The 26355-nt window shown below is 44.2% G+C and overlaps 1 protein-coding gene across 1 annotated transcript in view; it reads left to right on the forward strand.

Moving 5' to 3' along the window:
- The window catches only part of LOC124151449 (intraflagellar transport protein 80 homolog), a 132805-nt gene that overhangs the window by 101396 nt on the left and 5054 nt on the right, over positions 1–26355 (forward strand). The window contains exons 15-18 of the mRNA XM_046523927.2: positions 10924–11095; positions 11257–11346; positions 12301–12473; positions 12891–13014. Of these exons, the coding sequence (XP_046379883.1) occupies positions 10924–11095; positions 11257–11346; positions 12301–12473; positions 12891–13014 (559 nt within the window). The remainder of the gene's footprint in view (positions 1–10923; positions 11096–11256; positions 11347–12300; positions 12474–12890; positions 13015–26355) is intronic.

Below are 26355 nucleotides of genomic sequence, written 5' to 3' on the forward strand. Positions count from 1 at the left end.
TTGCTTGTTCTCCTCACTGTCTTGACTGGACAGCCCCATGTTGCTGTGTGTTTTATTGCTTGTTCTCCTCACTGTCTTGACTGGACAGCCCCATGTTGCCGTGTGTGTTGTATTGCTTGTTCTCCTCACTGTCTTGACTGGACAGCCCCATGTTGCCGTGTGTGTTGTATTGCTTGTTCCCCTCACTGTCTTGACTGGACAGCCCCATTTTGCCGTGTGTGTTGTATTGCTTGTTCTCCTCACTGTCTTGACTGGACAGCCCCATGTTGCCGTGTGTGTTGTATTGCTTGTTCCCCTCACTGTCTTGACTGGACAGCCCCATGTTGCTGTGTGTTTTATTGCTTGTTCTCCTCACTGTCTTGACTGGACAGCCCCATGTTGCCGTGTGTGTTGTATTGCTTGTTCTCCTCACTGTCTTGACTGGACAGCCCCATGTTGCCGTGTGTGTTGTATTGCTTGTTCCCCTCACTGTCTTGACTGGACAGCCCCATGTTGCCGTGTGTGTTGTATTGCTTGTTCTCCTCACTGTCTTGACTGGACAGCCCCATGTTGCCGTGTGTGTTGTATTGCTTGTTCCCCTCACTGTCTTGACTGGACAGCCCCATGTTGCCGTGTGTGTTGTATTGCTTGTTCTCCTCACTGTCTTGACTGGACAGCCCCATGTTGCCGTGTGTGTTGTATTGCTTGTTCTCCTCACTGTCTTGACTGGACAGCCCCATGTTGCCGTGTGTGTTGTATTGCTTGTTCTCCTCACTGTCTTGACTGGACAGCCCCATGTTGCCGTGTGTGTTGTATTGCTTGTTCTCCTCACTGTCTTGACTGGACAGCCCCATGTTGCCGTGTGTGTTGTATTGCTTGTTCCCCTCACTGTCTTGACTGGACAGCCCCATGTTGCCGTGTGTGTTGTATTGCTTGTTCTCCTCACTGTCTTGACTGGACAGCCCCATGTTGCCGTGTGTGTTGTATTGCTTGTTCTCCTCACTGTCTTGACTGGACAGCCCCATGTTGCCGTGTGTGTTGTATTGCTTGTTCTCCTCACTGTCTTGACTGGACAGCCCCATGTTGCCGTGTGTGTTGTATTGCTTGTTCTCCTCACTGTCTTGACTAGACAGCCCCATGTTGCCGTGTGTGTTGTATTGCTTGTTCCCCTCACTGTCTTGACTGGACAGCCCCATGTTGCTGTGTGTTGTATTGCTTGTTCTCCTCACTGTCTTGACTGGACAGCCCCATGTTGCTGTGTGTTGTATTGCTTGTTCTCCTCACTGTCTTGACTGGACAGCCCCATGTTGCTGTGTGTGTTGTATTGCTTGTTCTCCTCACTGTCTTGACTGGACAGCCCCATGTTGCTGTGTGTTGTATTGCTTGTTCTCCTCACTGTCTTGACTGGACAGCCCCATGTTGCCGTGTGTGTTGTATTGCTTGTTCTCCTCACTGTCTTGACTGGACAGCCCCATGTTGCTGTGTGTTGTATTGCTTGTTCTCCTCACTGTCTTGACTGGACAGCCCCATGTTGCCGTGTGGGTTGTGTTGCTTGTTCTCCTCAATGTCTTGACTGGACAGCCCCATGTTGCCGTGTGTTGTATTGCTTGTTCCCCTCACTGTCTTGACTGGACAGCCCCATGTTGCCGTGTGTGTTTTATTGCTTGTTCCCCTCACTGTCTTGACTGGACAGCCCCATGTTGCCGTGTGTGTTGTATTGCTTGTTCCCCTCACTGTCTTGACTGGACAGCCCCATGTTGCTGTGTGTTTTATTGCTTGTTCCCCTCACTGTCTTGACTGTACAGCCCCATGTTGCTGTGTGTTGTATTGCTTGTTCTCCTCACTGTCTTGACTGGACAGCCCCATGTTGCCGTGTGTGTTTTATTGCTTGTTCTCCTCACTGTCTTGACTGGACAGCCCCATGTTGCTGTGTGTTGTATTGCTTGTTCTCCTCACTGTCTTGACTGGACAGCCCCATGTTGCCGTGTGTTGTATTGCTTGTTCCCCTCACTGTCTTGACTGGACAGCCCCATGTTGCCGTGTGTGTTGTATTGCTTGTTCTCCTCACTGTCTTGACTGGACAGCCCCATGTTGCTGTGTGTTGTATTGCTTGTTCTCCTCACTGTCTTGACTGGACAGCCCCATGTTGCTGTGTGTTGTATTGCTTGTTCTCCTCACTGTCTTGACTGGACAGCCCCATGTTGCCGTGTGTGTTGTATTGCTTGTTCTCCTCACTGTCTTGACTGGACAGCCCCATGTTGCTGTGTGTTGTATTGCTTGTTCCCCTTACTGTCTTGACTGGACAGCCCCATGTTGCCGTGTGTGTTGTATTGCTTGTTCCCCTTACTGTCTTGACTAGACAGCCCCATGTTGCCGTGTGTGTTGTATTGCTTGTTCTCCTCACTGTCTTGACTGGACAGCCCCATGTTGCCGTGTGTTGTATTGCTTGTTCTCCTCACTGTCTTGACTGGACAGCCCCATGTTGCCGTGTGTGTTGTATTGCTTGTTCTCCTCACTGTCTTGACTGGACAGCCCCATGTTGCCGTGTGTTGTATTGCTTGTTCTCCTCACTGTCTTGACTGGACAGCCCCATGTTGCCGTGTGTTTTATTGCTTGTTCTCCTCACTGTCTTGACTGGACAGCCCCATGTTGCTGTGTGTTGTATTGCTTGTTCTCCTCACTGTCTTGACTGGACAGCCCCATGTTGCCGTGTGTTTTATTGCTTGTTCTCCTCACTGTCTTGACTGGACAGCCCCATGTTGCTGTGTGTTGTATTGCTTGTTCTCCTCACTGTCTTGACTGGACAGCCCCATGTTGCCGTGTGTTTTATTGCTTGTTCTCCTCACTGTCTTGACTGGACAGCCCCATGTTGCTGTGTGTTGTATTGCTTGTTCTCCTCACTGTCTTGACTGGACAGCCCCATGTTGCCGTGTGTGTTGTATTGCTTGTTCCCCTCACTGTCTTGACTGGACAGCCCCATGTTGCCGTGTGTTTTATTGCTTGTTCCCCTCACTGTCTTGACTGGACAGCACCATGTTGCCGTGTGTTGTATTGCTTGTTCTCCTCACTGTCTTGACTGGACAGCCCCATGTTGCCGTGTGTTTTATTGCTTGTTCCCCTCACTGTCTTGACTGGACAGCCCCTTGTTGCCGTGTGTGTTGTATTGCTTGTTCTCCTCACAGTCTTGACTGGACAGCCCTATGTTGCCGTGTGTTGTATTGCTTGTTCCCCCGACTGTCTTGACTGGACAGCCCCATGTCAGCATGACAGTCCTTCAGCCATCCTTTTTCCATTTCCATTAGATATTCCTGTTTGAAACTCTCTATTAGATCAGTCTCTTGGTAAACTGGTGCCTTTTAATGATTTGGTATTTTCACTTTTTTTCATTTCTCTATTTTTGTTCATGATGACAGGTTGGATATTACTGAAAATGTGGATTGTTCTCATTTCAATGCAGAACTGAAAAAACATTGAATGTTTCAAGATGAAACTTGCTGTACAGATCAGTCTAGTGGTGAACTGGTGCCTTTTGATGATTTAGGATTTTGAAAAATACGGAACAGTATTATTATCCCTGGGGGGATATAGTTGACACTACGTCGATCCATCCCTCCTCCCATCCATCTGTAATCATTTCGTTTCTGTAGCACGACTCGAAAGCCATCCAATATTTTTCAACAAAATTTGGCAGACATATCAAACAGATCCTGAAGTGATGCCTTTTGCTATTTACAAGGTTGAGTTTGACTCTGTTCATAGTGGTGTGTTTGTCCTGACCATGTCTCTATAACTAATAGGTATACTTTCTTGACACTTTGCACACACATAGACCAGGTTGTCAAATGGTGCCTTTTGCTACTAAGGGGTGTTTAGAATTCATATTTTTTTCCATTACCATGGCAACAAGTTTGACTTTGACTCTGTTCATATTGGTGTGCACCTGACATAGAAATACAAAGTTCCGAAACCCAATTCCATGGTATTGTTTTGATAGCTACATAACTACTCTTATATATGGACAGACAGATTAGATAGAAATTCAAGTTGGACTTAAAGTAACAGTCAAATGATTTGTTCTTTTGAATTTGTGGTGGCCTGGGGGGGGGGGGGGGGGGGGGGGGGGGGATTTGTCATCTTCTGATGACTCTTGTTTACAGAGTTATGGCTCTGTTGTGAGGTCACAACATCTGTTCCATGAAGCAACATCTAACTACTGAACTAAGCCACCTCAAACAAGTATTTACACAGCATAACCTCTACCCTGAGCAACTAGTACAACAGACAATACAGAACAAAACCAAGAAATCTCAGAAATCCCCACGTCAACAGTCTGCACCCTTTGTGATCAGCCTCCCCTACTTTGGAACAGTAAGCCACAAAATCCAGAGACTCTTAAAGAAACAGGCCAACATTGATGTAGTTTTCAAGAGAAGTCATACCATTCAGAACACAATTAAAGCCACAGGGAAACCACCAGCCACAAGCTAGAACCATCAGGAGGAGTTTACCACATTCCATGCAATTGTGGACAAGCTTACATAGGAGAAACATCTAGGCCCCTCAAAACCCGAATAAAAGAACATCAAAGCTCAGTCTCCAAAGATGACTCTAAATCAGCTCTATCAGACCAAATCCGTGACAACCAAACCACAGCATTCAGTGGGAGAGACTTCAAGATCAGGAAACAACAAGAAGCCATCAACATCAAAAGACTCCAGCCGTCAATCAACCGTGACCAAGGCTATACATACACCAGCGTACCATCAACTCAACAAATTCAGCCATAATCCTGTTGTTTATATTACTGGCTCCATCCTTTGTTTTATGTCACTGACTTCACCGATGATTATCACTACCGTTGTGTGTACATAACAGGCTTCTCTACTCCAGTATAACAATATCTACTCTACTGTATAAACATTGCCTCCTACTTGTATATATACTTGCCAACCACACTCTGTCGTACCCGACCCAGCCCAGAGCATACAATGGGAAGTCCATGAAGAACCTCTAGGCAGTGACCACCACCCAATAAACATAAGAGTAGGAGATATAAACATACAAAAGTCAACACAAAATCAGGAACCAAAATTTCAATACCACAAGGCTGACGGGAATAAATTCAAGGGAATCTGTAACCAAGCCAACCTAGACAACCTAGAAAATAACCACCCAGAAATATACTGTAAAAACCGAATACTGAAAACTGAATACATAAATACCGCTGCTAAAAACTGCATCCCATTTAAAACAACTAAAATAGGCAAACCATCAGTAGCATGCTAGAACAAGGAAATAGAAACAACTACGAAAAACCGCATTCAACAAAGCCATACGTGACTATAAACATCTAACAATAGCACATGAACTAAACCACAAAGTACAAAACCTAGTCCAAATAGCCAAAACCAAAAACTGGAAAAAAATCTGTGAGGAAATTATCCACAAAACAGACGCCAGAACGGTCTGGCGCAAAATCCACGCCATCAGGGGCATAAAATGCTAAAAAAAGACTCCCAACATAAACAACTCAACAAACTCCCCAAAAAAAGCTAACAACCTTGCAAACCACTTTTCGGACATAAGCAGAAATAGCAACTTTAGCCTCAAATTCCAAGATCAGTTAAAAACAGAATCTAAATTCACCAAACTACCAAAGGACGACAACAATATCAAATCATCAAACAACTGCCCCCTTAAATCCTCAAAACACTATTAAAACTTTACAACCTAATCTTCATGGAACTACATGGAAACAAGCTTTAGTCATTGCAATCCCCAAACCAAACAAACCTACTGAACAGGCAAATTCTTACAGACCCATCTTCCTAACCTCAAACCTATGTAAAGTTATGGAAGCCATGGTCAAAAATAGGCTACAACACTTCCTAGAACAAAACAATATAATTAACCCAGACCAAAGTGGCTTCACCCCAGGCCACTCCACCTTAGACTAGAGCAAGACATACAAACTGGACAACTACATAAACAATACACAACAGGTATCTTCTTAGATTTCTCCAAAGCTTTCAATATGGTTTGGCATAATGGGCTAATACAAAAACTTAAAAAAATAGGACTCAAAGGACAAATAATTAACTACATTCAAGATTTCCTAACAATCCGCAAAATTACAGTGGGAATAGACCAAACTCTATCAAACCAGTGTCCCCTAGAAAACGGCACACCCCAAGGCAGCATCCTAAGCCCAACACTTTTTAACATAATGATTAACAATCTATTCGATGGACTATCCCCAAAAGTAAACACCTCAAAATTCGCAGATGATGGAGCCCTCTGGATCCGCACTAAAAGCATCAAACTAACCCAAGATCCACTTAAAAAATCATTAAACAAAATCCAACAATGGGCAGATAAACGGGGCTTCTCACTAAACCCTGAAAAAACACAGGTATAGTCTTTAAACATAAAAACATGAAACCTGCATATCCAAAATTACAACTAAACAATAATCAAATCAAATTTCAGAAACAAACTAAATTCCGAGGTTTAATTTTCGATGAGCATCTCACATGGGATGCTCACATAAAAAACCTCGTATCGAAATGCAGTAAGGACTTAAACGCACTTAGATACCTCACATGCTCCAACTGGGGAGCCTAAAAAAAACCACTACTCTCCCTATACATAGCCCTAATCCGATCTAAAATAGACTATGGTAGCGCCATTTACAACACCCTAAACAATCACATCACATCAAGCACATCACTACAATCCTTAACAGGGGAAATCCCACTAGAACTACGTAGGGAACAATTAACTCTAAACTTCTGGGCGGCCTCCCAATCCAATCCTCTTATCCAAAACATTCTCAAAAATAACATAAGCCCGAAAAACCAAGTGCAAGCCTGCAAAAATCCACTTCTAACCCCCATATCACAAAGAATAATAAACTACCTAAATGAACATCAACTAAAAAACTTAAAACAAAACACCAAACCCTCAAACATCTACACTCCAAAACTCCAAACCCCAAAAATAGACACCACACTCGCCTTCACTCTAAACAAACAAACGAATCCCAACATCGCCCCAAACAACTCACTAGCATACATCCACGAAAAATGGCCAAATTGGTGTCACTTCTACACAGACGGATCCTCTGACCCCTCCTACAAACACACAGGCTTTGGCATCCACATCTCTCAACCTCTGAAACAAACCAAATCCTATCGACTCCCCAATAACCAGTCAATCTTCACGGCCGAACTTATGGGCATGGCCACAGCCCTACACAACCCACAACTAAAAACCCAACAAAACATCCTCATTCTCACAGACTCCCTCAGTGGACTCCAGGCCCTAAAAAACAAAAACACTAAAAACAGCCCCAAACTATTAACTCAAATATTAAAAAAGTCCATTGAACTAACTAAAGCAGGCAAACAAATAGAATCTGTTTGTATACCCGCACATGTAGGAATTTATGGTAATGAAAACGCAGACCAAGCAGCTAAACTCTCCCTTAAACTCCAAGAAATAAGCCTAAATCTGCCAATCTCAAAATCAGAAATTAAAAGCATAACCAACCAAAAATTCACCAAAACATGGCAAACAAAATACAAAAACTCAAACTGTCAGCTCAAAAAAATAATTAATAAAGCCCTAACTAAACCTAACAGTCTCCACCCTTCAAAAAAAATCGACAGAGCCATAACTAAACTACAAACAGGACACACCAAACTAAACAGTCACCTTAAAACACTTAAAATACACCCAACAGGCAGATGCCCACAATGCACTCAACAAGAAACCACAGAACATGCCGTCATTCACTGCCCACACTACAAGACACACAGAACAACAATCCTAAACTCTCTAAACCTAAACACTGAAATAACCCTAGAGAAAATCTTAAACCCTCAAAACAATACGGCTAACTTTAAAGCCCTAGGCAAACTTCCTAAATGTCGTACATAAACATTTCAGGCTGTCAGCATAAACCACGAATTTATCTTTCAACTTATTTCAATTTATTTTTCACCAAAATAATATTCTAATAAGAGCCCCCTATTTCTAATTTGGAGAGCGCCCTGGGCGCTTATTATGTCAAATACGGTAATTGTAATAAAGAAGTTGTTCATCCATAAATTCTTATCCTAACTTAGTACTCCAACTTCTAAATGCCTATCAAAGAAGTTTAGAATTTTCATATTTTTGGCTTTAAATACCCCCACCCCACCCACATTTTTGGTATGAAAACGTGTACAATATGACATATACATGATTCAGATTGTGATCCTCACCCCATTTGTTCAGTTTGCGTTCCTCAGTACTGAACCGTGGAGAGGAGGTGTAGTTCCATTGCTCCCCTCAGAGATGAAGACTTTGCACAGTACCTCTTCACAGTGCAGAAGAAGATGGACCAGAAGAGACGGGATTCATCCCGATCTACATCCTCCTCATTGGAGACGACTTCAATGTGAGGTAACATTAACGTCTCTTCAGAGGAAGACAGGGAGTCTGACGTAAGAAATTCATCTTGAACTTCCTACCTCACAGAATAATCCAGTCATCCCTACACAATATTCTTCCCTTGGCAGAATGAGTGTCGACTTCCTTCTTCAGCATTTGTCTAGATCCAAGAAGAAATGTCTGTCTGTTTCCTCTGATCACAGTAAGAACCTCCAGACCTCCAGTCTGGCTGTTGCTGAGGATCCAGGGGATCCCATGCCTGAAAATGAAGGGAAGCTGATGAACGACTGGGAATCCAGCTTTTCATGTACAGAAGTCAACAGGAGGTGGAAAGCTGGCAAGGTACTGGAAGAATTGGGACATCTTCTTGGAGGGCACATTCGTCAAGAACATCCTCAAGAAGGATTACAGTTCAGCCAAAAGAGAGGCATCTCCTCTCTCTCTCTCAATCTGCCAATTGTACAATACAGGTACTGCAACCTAAACTAACAGAAGCAATCAACAGAGAGAAGCAGAGATAGTACAGCCAGATGTCCTAACTCCAGGTTTTTATTCACTCATCTCCCTGGTCCCCGAAAGAACATGAAGGAATTCAAGAAAAAGTATGTTCAGAAGCTGGACAAGTACAAAATGCTCCACTTACCACAGCTAAAACAGATGATAAAACTGCATGATTGTCTCATTAGCATCGATATACAGGACACTTACCTTCACATCCCCATTCATCCAGCCTCCAGGAAATACCTACTTTTCCAATACCAAGGGCAACATTATCAATGGACAGTCCTGCCTTATGGAATTTCTATGGCTCAGTGGTTGTTAACACTGGTGACCAAACCAATCGTTGCCTTTCTACACAACAGGGGGGATCCATTGCGCCTTCTATCTGGACGATGGAATTCAAGCACATCAATTAGTAGAGATACTCAAGTGTCAACTGAACTTTACTCTGAGATGATTTACCAGCCTAATTGGGTTTATAAACTTTCAGAACCTTCAGACCTTCAACCATCCCAAGACCTCAAGTTTCTGTGGATCAGATTTCTAACGGGGCAGAATCGAATTCAAGTACCAGAAGATTGTTGGATTCAAAGCTGTCTTCCAGCAGGTATTCACAAACAGACTTCAGTCAACCAATGGTAAGTGGTATTAGGACTAAACAATCTGCCCAAGCACTGACAGTAAGAGGCTTCGACTTCATCCCATTCAGAGATTCCTAAGACCATTCTTAAATCATCAAGGTCTCAGACTTTGACTGCCACTGTGGCTGAAGAATACCTTCAGTGGTGGACAACCAAGCCTGTGAAGGAACCATTTTGAATGAGCTAGATTACAATCAACATCTATTTGTAGACACCTCACTACAAGGAGGTGGTGCTCACCAACTTGTAAGTAGCATCAGGGCTATGATCCATAGAAGAAAAGCTCTTCAACATCAACCATCTAGAGTTCGAGGCAATATCTCATTGTTTGTCACAATTGACAACTCAGTGTTGGGCCTTCTACATAAACCTCCAAGGAACTACAAGGTCTGCAGCCCTCCTGAGGTTAACGTTTCAAATGTACAATCACAGACAGTCTGAATCTAAGAATAAAAGCAAGACACATCCCAGGAGTGTCAAATATATCAGCAAATGCCCAATCCAGACCATCCAAACCATCTCTAACAAAATGAATGCTCCATCCGGAAGCATTCTGACTGGCGACAAGGAAAGAAGATTGTCTATGGGTGGATCTATTTGCAACCAGATTCAACAGATGAGATATCAACCTTTGTCTTCCCAGTACCAGACACTCGGGCTTGGGCCATCTTCATGCATATGCATTCCCACCACCAGCACTGATACCTCTGATATTACAGAAGACCACGCATACAAAGAACCTATTCCTGACGTCAGGTGACTGTCCCATCACCGCTTTCCATGCTTCCCTGTTTTACAATGTGATTCAGAACATGAGTGACAACAAAGTTTATTACCTTCTCTTAACGCTATAATCATTTAAAGTAAGCTGGTATAATTATTTCCCTCTTTTTCACCCAAAATGAAATGGTACCTAACAAGGATATTAGAAAAACAAACAGGATGTTTAATCATGTTCCCAAGAGGGTTATAAACAGATCACATCTGAATAATGCATACAGGTGGAACCATCCACCTTGAGATTCAAGCAATTAGTATGAGTCAGGATAAGGTAAAATATGTATTTTTTAGAGTAAAAATTTATTACTTATTTATACTTATACTGACTCATACCCTACAGTAGCCTCCCAGCTGTCGCCTCTTTACCCTGAGAGTGTTTTGGCCGATAAGTAGGTAAATGAGAGAGGGACGAGTCTACCAGCATGGTCATGTGGTTTGAGTGAGATGTTTTTTCTCTTGGATCACAGCACAGGAGTTTCCACTACCTTTTGAAAATGACATGAGATAAGCAGTTTGTATGAGTCAGGATAAATATAAATGATATTTCTTTTCTAAAATATTAATTATGTTAATTTTGCTGTTTCAGTGAATTTGGCAAGGCACCACAACTTATTGATTTTGTTGGAAATCACTTAATCCTGCGTCGAAGTGAGGGCTCTCTGATCAGCACCACGGTATCTCCGTACCCTGGAGTCCTCCACAGCTATGCCAACTCTAGTCGCTGGGGAGACTCCCTCCGGCTGTGTCGCTTTGTTAAGGTATCTATTACGTCTCTCTAGTGAGGGGTAGCAGATTTTTGCTGGGGATGAAACAGTTCTGAGCAACTTTCTGTTTCAATTATATCGGTAAGGTGACAAGTAAAGGAAGGGTTATCTAATGTGTGACATTTGTGTGACGTATATGATATGGTTGTTCCCAGGAAGATACACTGTGGGCATGTCTGGCAGCAATGGCATCCTATGCTAAGGAACTCAACACAGCAGAGGTGGCATATGCTGCTATTAAAGAGGTGAGTAACACAGACAATATTAATGAGCATGACAGGCTTCCTACAGAATTTCATTCTCAAAATTCAAGCCTTTCGAAGGCCCCCTTTCCAAAATTTTAAAATTAATGGAAGAAGACAACCTTAATGAAATAAATCTATGGTTACTGACTGTCAATATTATTTTCAAAATGGGAGCCTGTTTCTCCAGGTAATGTATTGAATCATACAGCATCTGTCATAAATGTTTTCTCCTCAGAAACCACTAATTTTGACACCCCAAATCTTTCAAGAGGTTCAAATCCAATTTTCAATATGGCCGTAATGGTAGCCATATTGAAAAAAAACTTGTTTATGATGTTTATCACCATTACTCAGTTCGAAATGTAATTAAATTTGGTTTGTGTCCTTAGTAGTGGGGCTCAACATGTGTGTTGCTTTGTACAATATTTTAGATTCTCACCCTTTATTGATCACAGAACTCAACTTCATTGTTATCCAACACACACCAAAAATCTTCCATGTTTACCATGGTGAAGAAACTGCACACTATATTATACTTAAGATTCCCAGTAACATGAAATGCAAGTATTATGAAGATGTATTAACCTGACCTAAACAAAGAAGAGACAAAGCGATTACCATTAATAATACTGTTGCCGGCAAAACTGTATAACACAAACAAGAAATGTTTTTGTGTAACTATTTATTGACTTTTTATATAACATAAAATATGTGAAAATGTCACTGCTACTTTTGCAAATATGTAAATTGTTGAACAGCTGATTGCCAAGTCAATTCATGAAACCATCCCTTGTAAATCTTCGAATCTTGCAGTCTGGTATGAAAGTGCTGCTTGGTCTCGTGCAGCAGTGAGCGGTCTTCAGTTAGCCCTTATGCCCATGTGGTTTATATAATGAATATGGTCTCTGAAGTACATAAGTAATGGTGTCTTACATGTAGCAACTTTCTTTGCAGACGGACAAAGTGCAGTTCATTATGAATATCAAAGATATTCCGGTGAAAGAGGCCCGCAATGCTGAGATGGCCTTGTTGTGTGGCAGTCCTCAAGATGCTGAAGCCATCCTACTACAGGCCGGACTCACGTTCAGGGCCATCATGCTCAACATTCAGTTGTATAACTGGGACAGGTACACTCATATGAACTCTTTTTGGCTCAATAAGCAATACGGTTCGATTCTTATAAATGCAAAACCTCTGTTACATCCGTGCCAGAAATCCTGAGTTTTGGCTGTCATCACACTATAAAATCTGTCAGCTAACCATTACCAGTTGAGATACTAATGGTATCTCCCTTCCTAAACCTCTGCCCATGAGGAGCACAGCTAGGAAGTCTTCACTCCTTTTCAACATTAGCAACCTAGATGTAGAGTATTGGTGAGGTGGATGGAATAGATGCAATAGAGATTCTTTGGATTAATAAAAGTGACAACTATTGTTTAATAATTCTATTGAATACAAAAATACCAAAAGTCTGCTTCTGTGTTATAGGTCCCTAGAGATTGCTTCTGTGTTTCAGGTCACTTGAGCTTGATCATGTGTTTCAGGTCACTAGAGCTTGCTGTGAAGCACAAGACTCATGTTGATACTGTGCTAGGTCATCGTCTCAAGTACCTGGACAGATTTGACAAGAAAGAGACCAACAAGAGATTCTTGCAGTACAAGGAAGGCGTGAGTAAACAGTATTCCCTCCACAACTACTACTCAACCGTCTGCCACTATTTTGTATTGATGCAGAATAGTGAACATGATGTGATATCATTACATGTTGTGTTTTCTGAATATATCTGAATTGTACCTTTATGATTATTTGGAGATTTTCATCTTCAACACGATATCTTACTGAGCACCTAAGTTATCTGAAATTCCAAACAGTTGTGCATGACCTCCGTTTTGTAAAGTGTGTATGACTGTGAAAACAATGTCAAGTACATAATGTAGTACATTAAATTGTAGAACAAATGCAGACAAATATTTTGTGGGGTTTGTGCAACAAGGTGACTTATGGTCCTCGCCACTTGAAATAGAATCACAAAATATTGTGATGCTTAATTCATGAGGTGAGATGAAATGGGGTTTAACGTCGTGACCAAGATTATTGCACTTATATAACGATGTGCATGAACGTACGTGTGTGTGTGTGTGTGTGTGTGTGTGTGTGTGTGTGTGTGTGTGTGTGTGTCTGTCTGTCTGTCTGTCTGTCTGTCTGTCTGTCTGTCTGTCTGTGTGTGTGTCTCTGTGTGTCTCTGTGTGTGTCTCTCTGTGTGTCTGTGTGTGTGTGTGTGAGAGAGAGAGAGAGAACCCTGGGCAGACACTAGACCACGGAGGCGGTCTTTAATTAATGAAGATAGCTGCATGTGTGCTCACATTACTCTTGTCACTTCTTGAGTGAAGACCTGTTTTTCACCTGTAACATAAACTACTTCAAACCCTCATGTCTTTGCTCATTGAGTCAATGTTTATTGTCTCTGTGTTCTGCATATGGTTTGTATTTTGTACATTCTATGTTTGGTAATATGTGCATAACATCTTTTGACACCTGCTAGCATTTACTTTGAAGAAAACAATGACTAATGCTAGGTGTCTTGTTGTTTCAAGTAGCCATCTTGAATATTTTACGTGGCCAACGAGTTAATGAACTGTCTTGCATCCTATATTCTTCTTGCTTTTGTACCCCACCATTGGCGTATCCTCACAAGTATTTTGTCTTTGTTTGTATGTTGTCTTACGTTTGGTAATAATTTTTTCATAAACCCACGCCATGGGATAAACAAATTATAGCATACATAATCGGGCGAGGACGCATTGTGATTTTACTCTGCTTCATTGCAGATATCATACCCTCCTGCTCCAAGTGCTGGCGTAATATGTCTGCGTGGGATCCCCACCCCCTGTGCCTTAATTGTTCATCTCAATGCCTCCAGGGTCATCAATGTAAAGACTGCCTCCCGCTTTCTCCCACAGCTTTCAGATGGTACCTCCGTGTGTCCAGGACAAGGGGAACACCACAGGCCAGGAAACACTGGCGCAAGATGTCTGACCTTTCCGAGAATTAGCCCACTACCAGGCTATCTCGGACAACTCTCCGACCTCGACCATTGCCATGATGTCGGGTCTCACTGTCTCAGTCTCTACCCAGAGCACCCTCGTCTATCTTTATGGCGGTGGCCTCCACCATGATGCCCGGCATGGCGCTCTCTTACCAAATGGCGCCTATACAGTCCACAGGAATGGCACAGACGCCCATGATAGACACATACAATACATATAGTAGTTACAGGCCATGCAGACGCTGACGCTACTGCCCCAGCGCCTTTACAGACGTCCCTACAAGCGCCACCCATAGCGCCTATACAGATGGCGCCTATCCATCAAACAGCACCTATACAGATGCCCACGCCCTTGCCAGTGCCTCGTTGGACGCCTTTACAGACGCCATCTCTGTCATCAGGCATGAATGTTCCTTCTACGTCTCGTTACTTCATGGACTTGGCTTCCCAAAGTATGTCTTCACGTCGGAGTAACAGTCGGTCATCTCGTCAGGATTCTCGATCTAGGAGCCGCTCCCCTGTTAGCAGACGCTCCAGTGGCTACCGTTTTGACTCCTAGGAGGGTGCCTTCATCCCTTGTTATGACGACACCCCCATGGACTGCGAGTCCCACCTTGGCCTAGACCAGGTTGCAGATGGTCGCTCCCTCTCCTGGCCTAGAGGTCAATAGCAAGACAGCCATCCATTTGGACGCTACCTCGATCCCACTGGACCCGCTGATTAAAGACATGATCTCAGCCCTGGATGAGGACTTCAGTAAACTCTCGCTGACTCCGTCCTTCAGGCGACTACCCAGTCCACTCTCTCCAGGTTGCGGACCACGCTCATACCTTGGATGAGTCTAACCGCTCGACTTCAGTATGAGTTTCTGACAGTAAACTCACCTACATGGAGACTGAGATTCGCCACACTCTCAAGCATCTCTCACTGATGGTGTCGTCCTCCAGAGCCATTCTACAGGACTTGTTGGAGGATAACGCTCAATGGATAGACCATCTAACCACCGTTGTATCCTACCTCCAGCAACAAGTCAAGCATATGCGCTCTCATATGAGGGCAGCCCAGATTGAGCTCACAGCCGCGAGATGCCTGGGCTACCTTGCTCTGTTGGCCTGGGACCCAGAGTTTAAGAGTGATCTTCGCCTGAGATGAGACCGCTCTCAAGGCCCTGGCTAGGAGGTCACAGCCAACTTTGCTAAGGGCGTCCCAGTCTGGCTCAAACCAGCCATGACACAACACCCTCCAGCCCCTGGGGCGGGGCACCACCTCAACCTCTCGGGGTAGAGGCAGAGGAAAACGCAAGTCCTCAGGCTCTTACCAGCACTGCGGCAACCCCAAGGACTTCAAGTCAATCTTCAGACACACAAGACTGTGACCTCCAACCCCCAGTCGTCTAAGTTGTCAACACTCCAGGTGGGAGACTGGGTCGATTCTGGCAGAAATGGGAGATCCTGGGGGACCCATACATCACCAACATCATCCGACACGGGTGCAAGCTGACGCTTATAGACTACCCGCAGCTCACATCATCCCCTATAGTGGACACCTACCCCCCTACTCAACCCCCTACTGAGCCAGAAACGATAGAGGTCATACACGCCCCAGCCGTAACACCGGGTTTCTATTCACCTGTCTTCCTAGTCCCCAAGAAGGACTCGGACAAACAGGGTGATTCACAATCGTGCTGCTTTCAACAAACGCTACCTGGCGCGTCAACCTAACTTCAAGATGACCACGCTAGGGCTGCTATGATCCCGGATCCAGGCACAGGATGTACTCATTAGCCTGGATATCGAGGATGCCTACCTACATGGCCCAATACATCCCGATGACCCGAAATTCCTCTGCTTCATCTTCATGGGAGTCCATTACCGATGGGCAGTCCTCCCATTTGGAATTTCTTCAGCCCCGTGGATAGCCGATAGCCTCTTACCTCCATCTCTTGGCTATTCAGTTTGAGGCATACATAAACGATTGTCTCCTTGATAGGGCTTACGAACTCTCTGCGCCTATTCGTAGACGCATCCCTACAGGGATGGGGCACACATCTTGAGGGACAGGCACCTCAGGTCTGTGGTCAGCCGAGCAGCGCCTAAGGCACGTAAACAACCTCCAACTAGAGGCGCTTATCTTGGTCATTGCACACCGGAAGCAGACCCTCAGACATGCCTGGCTCTCCATCTCGACGGACAACAGAACCGTCATCTGGTGCCTACGGAACCAAGGACCAACTCACTCGACCTAGCAGACATTCCGATTCCTCCACCTGGTAGATCATCTGGGGATCCAGTTCGTCCAGCACTTTCCGGGCTGCCGAAACATCCTATTGGATGCTCTTTCTTGGCCAGGCAAGGTCGCCCCCACAGAGTGGAAGCTCCACCAAGATGCCTTCGCTCTTGTTTCACAGTCTCCCCAACATAGACCTATTCGCCACCAGCCAGGACTACCAGTTTCCGACCTACATATTGCCGGTCCCTGGTCCCCTGTCTTGGGCAGTCGACGCCTTCAGCATCCCCTGGGAAGGACTAACAGCGTACACTTTTCCGCCACCTGTACTCCTTCCCAGGTTCGTCCAGAAGACATGTGGTCCATTTACAGAGAGCACTGAACGCCAAGGACTACTAGGCCAGACCGGCTAGGGTCATCGCCCAACCACAAGGAGCCTCTATGACGACAAGTGGCAATCCTTCGAGAGCTTTTGATGGGGCAAACAGCAAGACCCCACGTCTGCATCGCCTCAATTCCTGGCTGAGTTCATGCTTTATCTTCGCCACAACCGCAAGATCAAGGGTAGTACCATCATGACTTACCTTGTGGCGCTCAACTCCGTCAGGGCAGTTCCGGAAGATCGGCGCATGACAAAAATCGGCCAAAAGGCAAAATTTCGTCCACCAGCTTTGGACTTGAACGTCATTCTCACCTCGCTGAGAGATGTCATTCTAGAATCTGACGAAAAAGACGGTCTTCCTCCTGGCGCTTGCTACAGCAGCCTGTGTCAGTGAGCCACAAACCTTGGACATCACGCGCGTCCTTATTGAGCAAGGAGCACACGGAGCCGTGCATCTTGGACTGTGCTGGGACTTCATTGCCAAGAATCAACTCCCAGGACAGCCAGATAGATCGTTCCTCATCCCTCCCCTATCTTCGTTTGTGGGCGCAGAAGACAAACTAGAGCTCCGTCTATGGCCCCTTATAGCGCTGCGCTGCTACATCAGACGATCCAAGGAACACCATAGACAACGACGACGCCTTAATACCGGTGTCTGCAACCTCGCGAGCGGAAGTCAGCTGCACTCGATCGCCCTTTGGCTACGAGCCATCATTCTCCAGGCCTACAATGCAGCGGGATTGGACACCCTGCATTCCAAAAACCTGCATGAGATCCAGGCAGTCGCCTCCGCCATGGCGCTACACAGTAACTGCTCTCTACGTGCCATCATGGAGGGTTGTTTATGGCGGTCTAACACAGTCTTTGCCTGTCATTACCTGCGAGACGCCGCATTGGAGGATGTGCAAGGCACGTACAGCTTTGGTCCGTCAGTAGTGGCCCAACAGGTCACCACTACTACACGCCACTGACCTCGCCTCCAGTCCAGAGCCGGCCTTTCGACCTCCCTTGGCGTAATGCCCTGGTCTAGAAGGTTCATGCCCCACTTGCATTTGGCTCGGCACTCCAGTCTAGGGCTTAACTTGAGAGGGTTATCGTTGATGGCTGCGTAGTACCTGGTCATAACACATACCTGACTCTTCCCATCGATGTAATGGTCATTGCTAACCACACAGCCGAGGACGGGCTGAGGGAAATGGAGGTTCCCATACATGGAGTGGTCACATGAAGCTGACCACAGAGCCGAGGACGGGCTGAGGGAAATGGAGGTTCCCATACATGGAGTGGTTGCATGAAGCCGACCACACAGCCGAGGACGGGCTGAGGGAAATGGAGGTTCCCATACATGGAGTGGTTGCATGAAGCCGACCACACAGCCAAGGACGGGCTGAGGGAAATGGAGGTTCCCATACATGGAGTGGTTGCATGAAGCCGACCACACAGCCGAGGACGGGCTGAGGGAAATGGAGGTTCCCATACATGGAGTGGTTGCATGAAGCCGACCACACAGCCGAGGACGGGCTGAGGGAAATGGAGGTTCCCATACATGGAGTGGTTGCATGAAGCTGACCACACAGCCGAGGACGGGCTGAGGGAAATGGAGGTTCCCATACATGGAGTGGTCACATGAAGCCTACCACACAGCCGGGGACGGGCTGAGGGAAATGGAGGTTCCCATACATGGAGTGGTCACCTGAAGCCGACCACACAGCCGTGGACGGGCTGAGGGAAAAAAAGTTGAAAGTCCACATATGAAGGTATGCCCTCCACCGATTCCGTCGGATAAAGATGCATTAACTCTATCATCCCTGGCTGCCCCAGAGTAGTCTGTCTTACAGACCCTGATACAAATATATATCAAATACAGCCCATGCAAGTCTATAATGTTTGGCAAGTCTAGATCACTGCAGTATGAAGAGAGTCACTGGGCTCCTTTTTATTATATTTTTATTAAGATAACTGAACAACTGTTTTTTTTATGTACGATATGTTCATTTCAGAGACTAGATTTTAGTCTAGCCCCAGAGTTATGTCCCTTGAAACCCTGCAGTCCCTGACACTGACAAGGCCTGCACACTGGCCTCCCTGGCAGTATTATTGGAAAATCACACTATCATTTTTGATGCACTTTTTCTACCAGAAACTTGCTTTTAATATACATTTATCATATACCATTGTAAAGAGGATTAAGTATACTGTAATATTCTTTGTTGTTATTGTCTCTAACCTTTGTTATTTTCTAATTACAGGTGTTTACAAGTGAAATAAAACTTGAAAACACGAAAACAGACAATGAATTTTGTCTTAAATTGTATTAAAAATCACAAAAATATATCATAGATACAAGGTAAACATAACACAGTGGTCTTGTCATCTTGGAAGGCACAGGTAATCCCAGGTATTACAGGTAAATTCTCTTCATGCACATCTGTAAACAAATAAACAAGTTTACAACTCTTGGTACTGACTTTGTTTTCTATACTGATGTCACATATTACTTATGATACACTTACAGGCTCTTAGGTAAACTCGTTAACACAGGTAAACTTGTTAACGCAGGTAAACTCGTTAACACAGGTAAAAACACAAATATTTGATTTATTTTGTTCTTTTTCAGGATTTGAAACAAAAATTAAGTATTTAAGTTTTTAAATAGTAATTTATCACATTACCTGAAAATTGAACCACAGCTACTATAAGAATGACATCACAGAGAAGATATCACAGATTGATCTGAAAGGGGGGAAAGATTGTAAAAGGACGGAAAGATCGTAAATTCAAGTTCTGCAAATATACAAGTTGTGATAACATATTTACAATACACTGCTTTTTACAATTGCATAATAAATTAAATCAGTACTTTATTACATCAATTAATAAATAAATAATTATTACAGTTACTAAAATTTAAATTAAGATGTAAAAAACAAGAAAACAAACATGAATATGGAAATAAATTTTATTCAAATTGAGCCAAATATAAGGACATACGACAAACCGGCAAACTACAATTCGGATTGCGATCAGAAAATTAAATAAAAAAAAAAAAAAGAGATACGTCATGCCACTCACCTTTGTTGTTGTTGTGATCGCTCGTTCACTTGTAGGCTGCATTCTCATTCATCGCACTGAAAATCTGTTCAAACACAGAATCATTGTAAAACAGTTGGAAAAAATCAATAGCACGATACTTCACTCACCGTGTCAATATATATTCTTGAGTCTGGTCGCCTCTTCAAAATCCCTGATGACTCCACCGTTGTGGTCCCTCTGCCACTCCCATTCTTGAAAGTTGGCCGGGGGACACCTCGTCGAAACCGTCAAAATCTTCACGAAAATATTCGCAAAATTCCCTCTCCCCTTTAATCCCTTTATTCAAATCAAACACATTATTATTCCCGATAGAGTTGTTGTTATTCATCTGATCGCTATCTGAATCGTAGTTGGCCGCCATTACGCTATATTTACGATTCAAGCGTGAAAAATACCTGTTGCGAAAACAGGTGACATATTCGCGATTTTCGCGCCAAAAATACTGGGAAATTCCATCGAATGACGTGTCATTACGTGTAGATCTCGTTTCCATATTTAGAACGAGATTACACACGAGAAAGGAAGTAGAAAGAGAGATTTTGTAAACACGGTCGTGCCGCCCGATTTATCGGGCAGCCGTGTGTGGGACTTGGACAGTAGCTGCCCGATTTTCCGGGCGACTGGGCCACCCGTGCCTCCCTGTAAAACAAGAACAAGCACTTACCAGAAATATGGTCTCATTTAAGTGTTGTGTGCGGGGAATGCCATTGTACAAGCTGATGATGTTCATGAATCACACAATCATGTAACGGAAAGAGCAGTGGATCAAATGTTTTCAGATTTATATTCAAATATTGGTATTTGGTGGCTGCAATGGATTTCCACAAATGAACCACAAGGGAGATAACTCATCGAATCTAGTGAAACAACTAGTTTGGGGTAAATTCTGAGAGGACCTCATATAGGTCATCCTTGTTTCCAACAAGTATTTACAGGAATGAAAACAAAACTTGTTATAGCCTTTATTGTCATGTTAATAAGTAGATTCAGACAATAACAATCAACATTGATATCTAAACTCGCCAAAACATGTCATTTAGGAGATAAATATTGATATTTCGTGGTCATATTGGATTTATTCAAATGATTGAGTATTCTACATATATCCTTGGGTCTGTTTACCCCAATGTAGAACTTCAAATCACTCAAATATGTCATCAGAGACCAACAGTGTCTTGACATTCTATGTCTAGCCATTAAACTCTTGGAGGCCATCTTGGAATGTTGGGCCACCAGGGGGCTCTGGTGACGGAATTTCTTATCTAAAAGTGTTAACTATACTTCAGTGAGTTAGTGTGCCAAGTTATATGCATATAAGTCGTAGCACACTGTTTTAGAGATAAACGATTCAACCTTTTAAACACACATTTAGGAAACTTGGCCATCTTGAAATTGGTGGCCATCTTGAATTTTTGCAGATTTGTCAATAATCGAAAACGTTCAGGAGTTATGAATATCTTTTTAGAAACATAACATGGATATTTCGCAAGACAACACATGCATTTTTTCATCAAAACATTGACCCTCATCTGACATATGGAAGATATATTGATAATTGGTGGCCATATTATTATGGAAATTAGACATATTTCCCAAACCGGGATTGCTTGGGACTTTTAGGATGTTGTTTTCGGGACCTTGTAGAAATGCATTATGGTAAAATAAATTCTGTTGCAATTTGTTCCAAGTTTAGTGAAAAAATGGCCTAGATTGCCTGGACTATTAAGGAGTAATGCAGGATAAGTAAAAAATCTAGTAAAATCCTAGATATTTTTTATGTTTGTATACTTGTCCTGCATTACTGTGTCTAAAGAGGCCCACCCATTGCAGAGCTGCCTCCCAACGATGCATTCTGATGTTTCGGACTCCAGAGTAATGTTTGGATCCGTGACGTCACTTCCTCTGGCCATGTGGGAGCTGTGTGATAGGGTTGGCCTCTCAGCTAGTTGGAACAACTTCTTCAAGCAAAGACCTTCACACAGCTCTTTTCTCTGTCAAGAACAAGCAGTAATAAACTAATATGCTTTAAGGAGTAATGCATGATAAGTATACATATATAAAAAATATCTAGGATTTTACTAGTTTTACTTACATTAATGACAAAACTTGAAAAGAGCTAGCGTTTTTTAAAAGGAATAGCCATTTTGCAGGCGATAAACATCATTGAGTTTCATCCCGTTATATTTCGGGTAAGAAATGAGATCTTTGGTTACTGTTAGTAATACCTCGTATTCCTTATCACCAGATAATGAGTGTTGCCCACCTGGAAATAACGTCACCAAACAGATGAACGCAGGATTTTACCTTGATGTCCCTCAGGGCACAGTATAAACTTTTTCTGCATCCAGTCTCAATCTGTGTAATGGACACACATTTGTGCATCGTATAAAACCCTGTGATATTGTGTTTTGAAAAACATTATAATGTCTTGCAACTTGCATGCCCATGGTGCATAGATGTTGACTTTCAGCAACCCTTGGTATTGCGTAAACGTTATTTACGGTTAAACAAAAGTGTTTTTATTAGCACCTGAAAAACGTTAAAAAACCTGTCATGCTCTAAACAAACACACAAACTTAATAAAATCCTAGATATTTTTATATTTGTATACTTATCCTGCATTACTCCTTAATGCATTTACTGCTTGTTCTTGGCAGTGAGAAAGAGCTGTGTGAGGTCTTGCTGCATCTTTGGGAAGTAGGTCTGTGATTGGCGGGCCACTTTAGACATAGTAATGCAGAATAAGAATACAAATATGATAAATATCTGGGATTTTACTAGATTTTTTAAACTTATCCTGCACTACTCCTTAAGTTATCTTTATCCGTTGGTACGGTGGAGGAGGGCATACCTTGAGAAGTGATCTTCAATAAAATTCTCCAAAACTCCAGCCAATCAGCAAAGGCGATATCCCGGCATCAAATGACCATTCCTGTTGACAAGGAGGGAGAAAGTGAGATATGCGTGAAGTCCAGGTATCAATGCAGTCATGGAAGTTAAATGAAATTAAAGTCTAGAACTGATGTATGCCATGTAGCCTTCTAATCTGGGGTGACACGCACCAGAGAAGAAACAAGGCTGGCTCTGGACATGATGGAGCGTCAAAAGCATCTTGTAGTAGTGACCTGCTGGGCAATCATCAAAGGGCCAAAGCTGTGTATGCCTTCCACATCTTCCAAGGCAACAACTCGCAGGTAGTTGCTGGCGAAGACGCCAGAAGCAGCATATGGTGCATTTGGAGCAGTTGCTGTGGTGCGACATGGTGGAGGCGACCACACGGATCTCTTACGGGTTGCTGGCTCTCAGAGGGTTCCCCAGCGTTGTAGGCCGCAAGAATGATGGTGTGATGCCAGAGGGCGATCGGGGTGGGTGCAGCTGACTTCAACCTGTGATGTCGTTGATACCGGTATGAAGAGGCAGCGGTGTTGTCCACGGCAATTCTTGGAGCGTCGAGTAAAACATTGTAGCACCCTTACCAGTATTTGTTCTTGTTCATCCTTGGTCCCCACTATCGAAAATAGGGGTGGAATGAGGGAGGATCGGTTGGGCTGTCCTGGGAGTTGATTCATGGCTATGAAGTCCGAGATGAACAGATTCATAAGCTCCTTGCTCAAACCGGACACGTGTAACGTCTAGCACATGTAGATCATTTAGAGCTAGAGGCAATAGGAAGACTTTCTAGTGCAGTTATAATACAACTCTGAATGGAGTGGTTCAAAAGGCGCGCCTGTCAGTAGTGTAAGGACCACGTTCGCTGGGGGTCAAAACTTGGCCTTCTGGTCTTCCAGACGGAAGGAGCGAAGTAAAGCTTGGAGTTCTAAGATCTCCGATTTTCCGATTTGAGGGCCACAAGGTAGATTGTGCTTACTCTTCAGATGAAGCTTTTGGTGCAAAAACAGTAGAATTTCGAAGGAGCTCCAGTTGTCGTCGTACAGACCCCTGTTTGATGGTCTATGCCCAAGGGTAATTGCCCTCACCGCTCTAGCTGAGTAGTCCTTTGCACTTAAGGCTCTTGTAATTGTACCAGACATGCAAATGTAACCTATCGTGTCTGACGGACCGTTTGCAAGGCAATACATCAGCAAATTTGGCCAGTCTGAAAATTCGAGAGGGTCGGTGGTGGTTGAAGGGGACGCTGAAGGCGTCGACTGTCCAAGTCTGTGGCTATGATATGAACGTCCGGACCTGGTAGTTGTGGCTGGTGGCAAACAGGTTTATGTTTGGGTGGCTGAGACTCTGACAGACAAGAGCAAAGGCGTCCTGATGTAGTTTCCACTCTGTAGGAGCTACCTTGTCTGGGCTTAAGAGGGTGTCTGCAAGGATGTTGCAACAGCCTGGTATGTGTTGGAACCGAAACTATAGTTCCAATTGATTGACTAAGTGGAAGAATCAGAATGTTTGTTGTAGGAGTTAGAGGGAGTGGGTCGTTACATGATTGCAGAGGCACCATACGACAGTGATGTTGTGCGTCGATATGGTGATCCAAGTGTGCAGGAGTGTCTGTTTCCAGTGAGAGAGAGCAAGTATGAGCGCCTCAAGTTTGAGGTTGTTGATGTGCAACTGTTGTTGAGCGGCGGACCACAGCCTCCATGTGCACTCTGGATCCTAAAAGAGAGATGTTGATGAATAGGTGTAACAAGGTCGTAAGCTCTGTCAAGAAGACGCCACCTAAGACATTTGATTCCACCGTCCACCATCGGAGGTGGGGTTTGAGACGGTCGAGGAGGAAGATGGATTCTAACTGATCTTGGAGCCTGATGTAGGGGCCAAGTAACATCTGTATGGGGCGCAGTTGGAGCCTCCTGCCTGGAGTGCAGGGAGTAGGTGGAGTTACATTCGGTGCCACCTGTTCCTTAGTACAGAATGGAGGTCTGGTTGGTTTGAAATAAGCCTCCGATGAATTGGAGATTGAACGAAGATGTGAGCTCTGACTTCTGCACATTGAGGATCCATCCAAGTTCATGTAGGAGACATTGCTAAGACCCTCTGATGGTGTTTCAGGAGGAAGTCGACTATATACGCCTCGAACTGGACATTCGTCTGGTGGAGGAAGGTGGCTATCGACTTGGTGATGCGAGTAAATAGCCACGGGGCCGAGGAAATGCCAAATGGGATCATTGCCCATTCATAGTGGATTCCATTGAAGATGAAACAGAGGAATTTCCTATCGTTGGGATGGATTGGTATGTGTAAGTAAGCATCCTGGATATCCAGGCTGATCAGTGAGTGAGTCGTGAGCCTATTTCTTGGACGTGCGTAGCCTGAGTGTCGTCATCCGGAAGTATAGTGGATGTGCCAGGTAGCGCTTGTTGAAGGTGGCGAGATTGTGTATCATTCAGAATTGGTCCGAGTCCTTCTTGGGGATAAGGAATATTGGCGAATAGAAGCCTGGTGATATGGCTGGGGAGTGGAAATCTCTATGGCCTCTTTGGCCACCAGCATGTCGATGTTTGAGCGCAGTAGTTGCTGTTGAGTAGAGGGGTAAGCATCTGCTATTGGCGATGATGTCAGAGGCGGATCGTCTCTCAGAGTGAGTTCGTACCCTAAGCGCAGAATGTTTACGTTGTATGGGTCCCCCAAGATTTCCCAATTTCGCCTGCATTGACCTAGCCTCCCACCTACCGGGGTCTCAACAATGGGAACAACTGGAGGTGGGAGGTCCCAGTTGTCTGTGTCTCTCGAAACAATGCTCACAGCTCCCTCCTTGGGAAACGTCACGTCGAGGCTGGTATGATCCGAAGACTTCCCTTTTACTTGGTTCCTGCTGCGAAAAGTGGAGGAGTCATGTCCGAGTGGCTTGAGAGAGTTCCCCCCGTGGTGGTAGTTGCCTAAACTGGAGGGTTTGAAGGATGCAGAGTGTGAAACGTGAACCACGGCCTTGAGGGCAGTCTCGTCTCCGGCAAAGCTGGATACCCCAGAGTGAATGGCAGATACTTGTCCATTAAAGGGGGCAAAATTGGCACCTGAGAGTAGACAGAAGTGAACATAGGCGACATATAGGTGGTGACAGATGTTGTCGGGGGAGGCGTAAAAGGTTCATAAGCGTCGACATTTTATGGCGTTGGTGTATCCTGGCCTACAGGGAATGCTGTTTCCATGACGCTTGGATATATTTTGCGAAAGCTGTTGGGGAAAGTGGGAGACAGTCTTTACATTTGGAAGTCTGGGTGCAGATGGTGGTGCAATTTAAGCACAATGGATGTAGATTCCACCCAGACTTATTATAGCAACACTTGCTACAACTTGGAATGTACCTGCAAT

Source organism: Haliotis rufescens, unplaced genomic scaffold, assembly GCF_023055435.1.
Source record: "Haliotis rufescens isolate VD_foot unplaced genomic scaffold, xgHalRufe1.0.p SCAF_9, whole genome shotgun sequence".
NCBI lineage: Eukaryota > Metazoa > Mollusca > Gastropoda > Lepetellida > Haliotidae > Haliotis > Haliotis rufescens.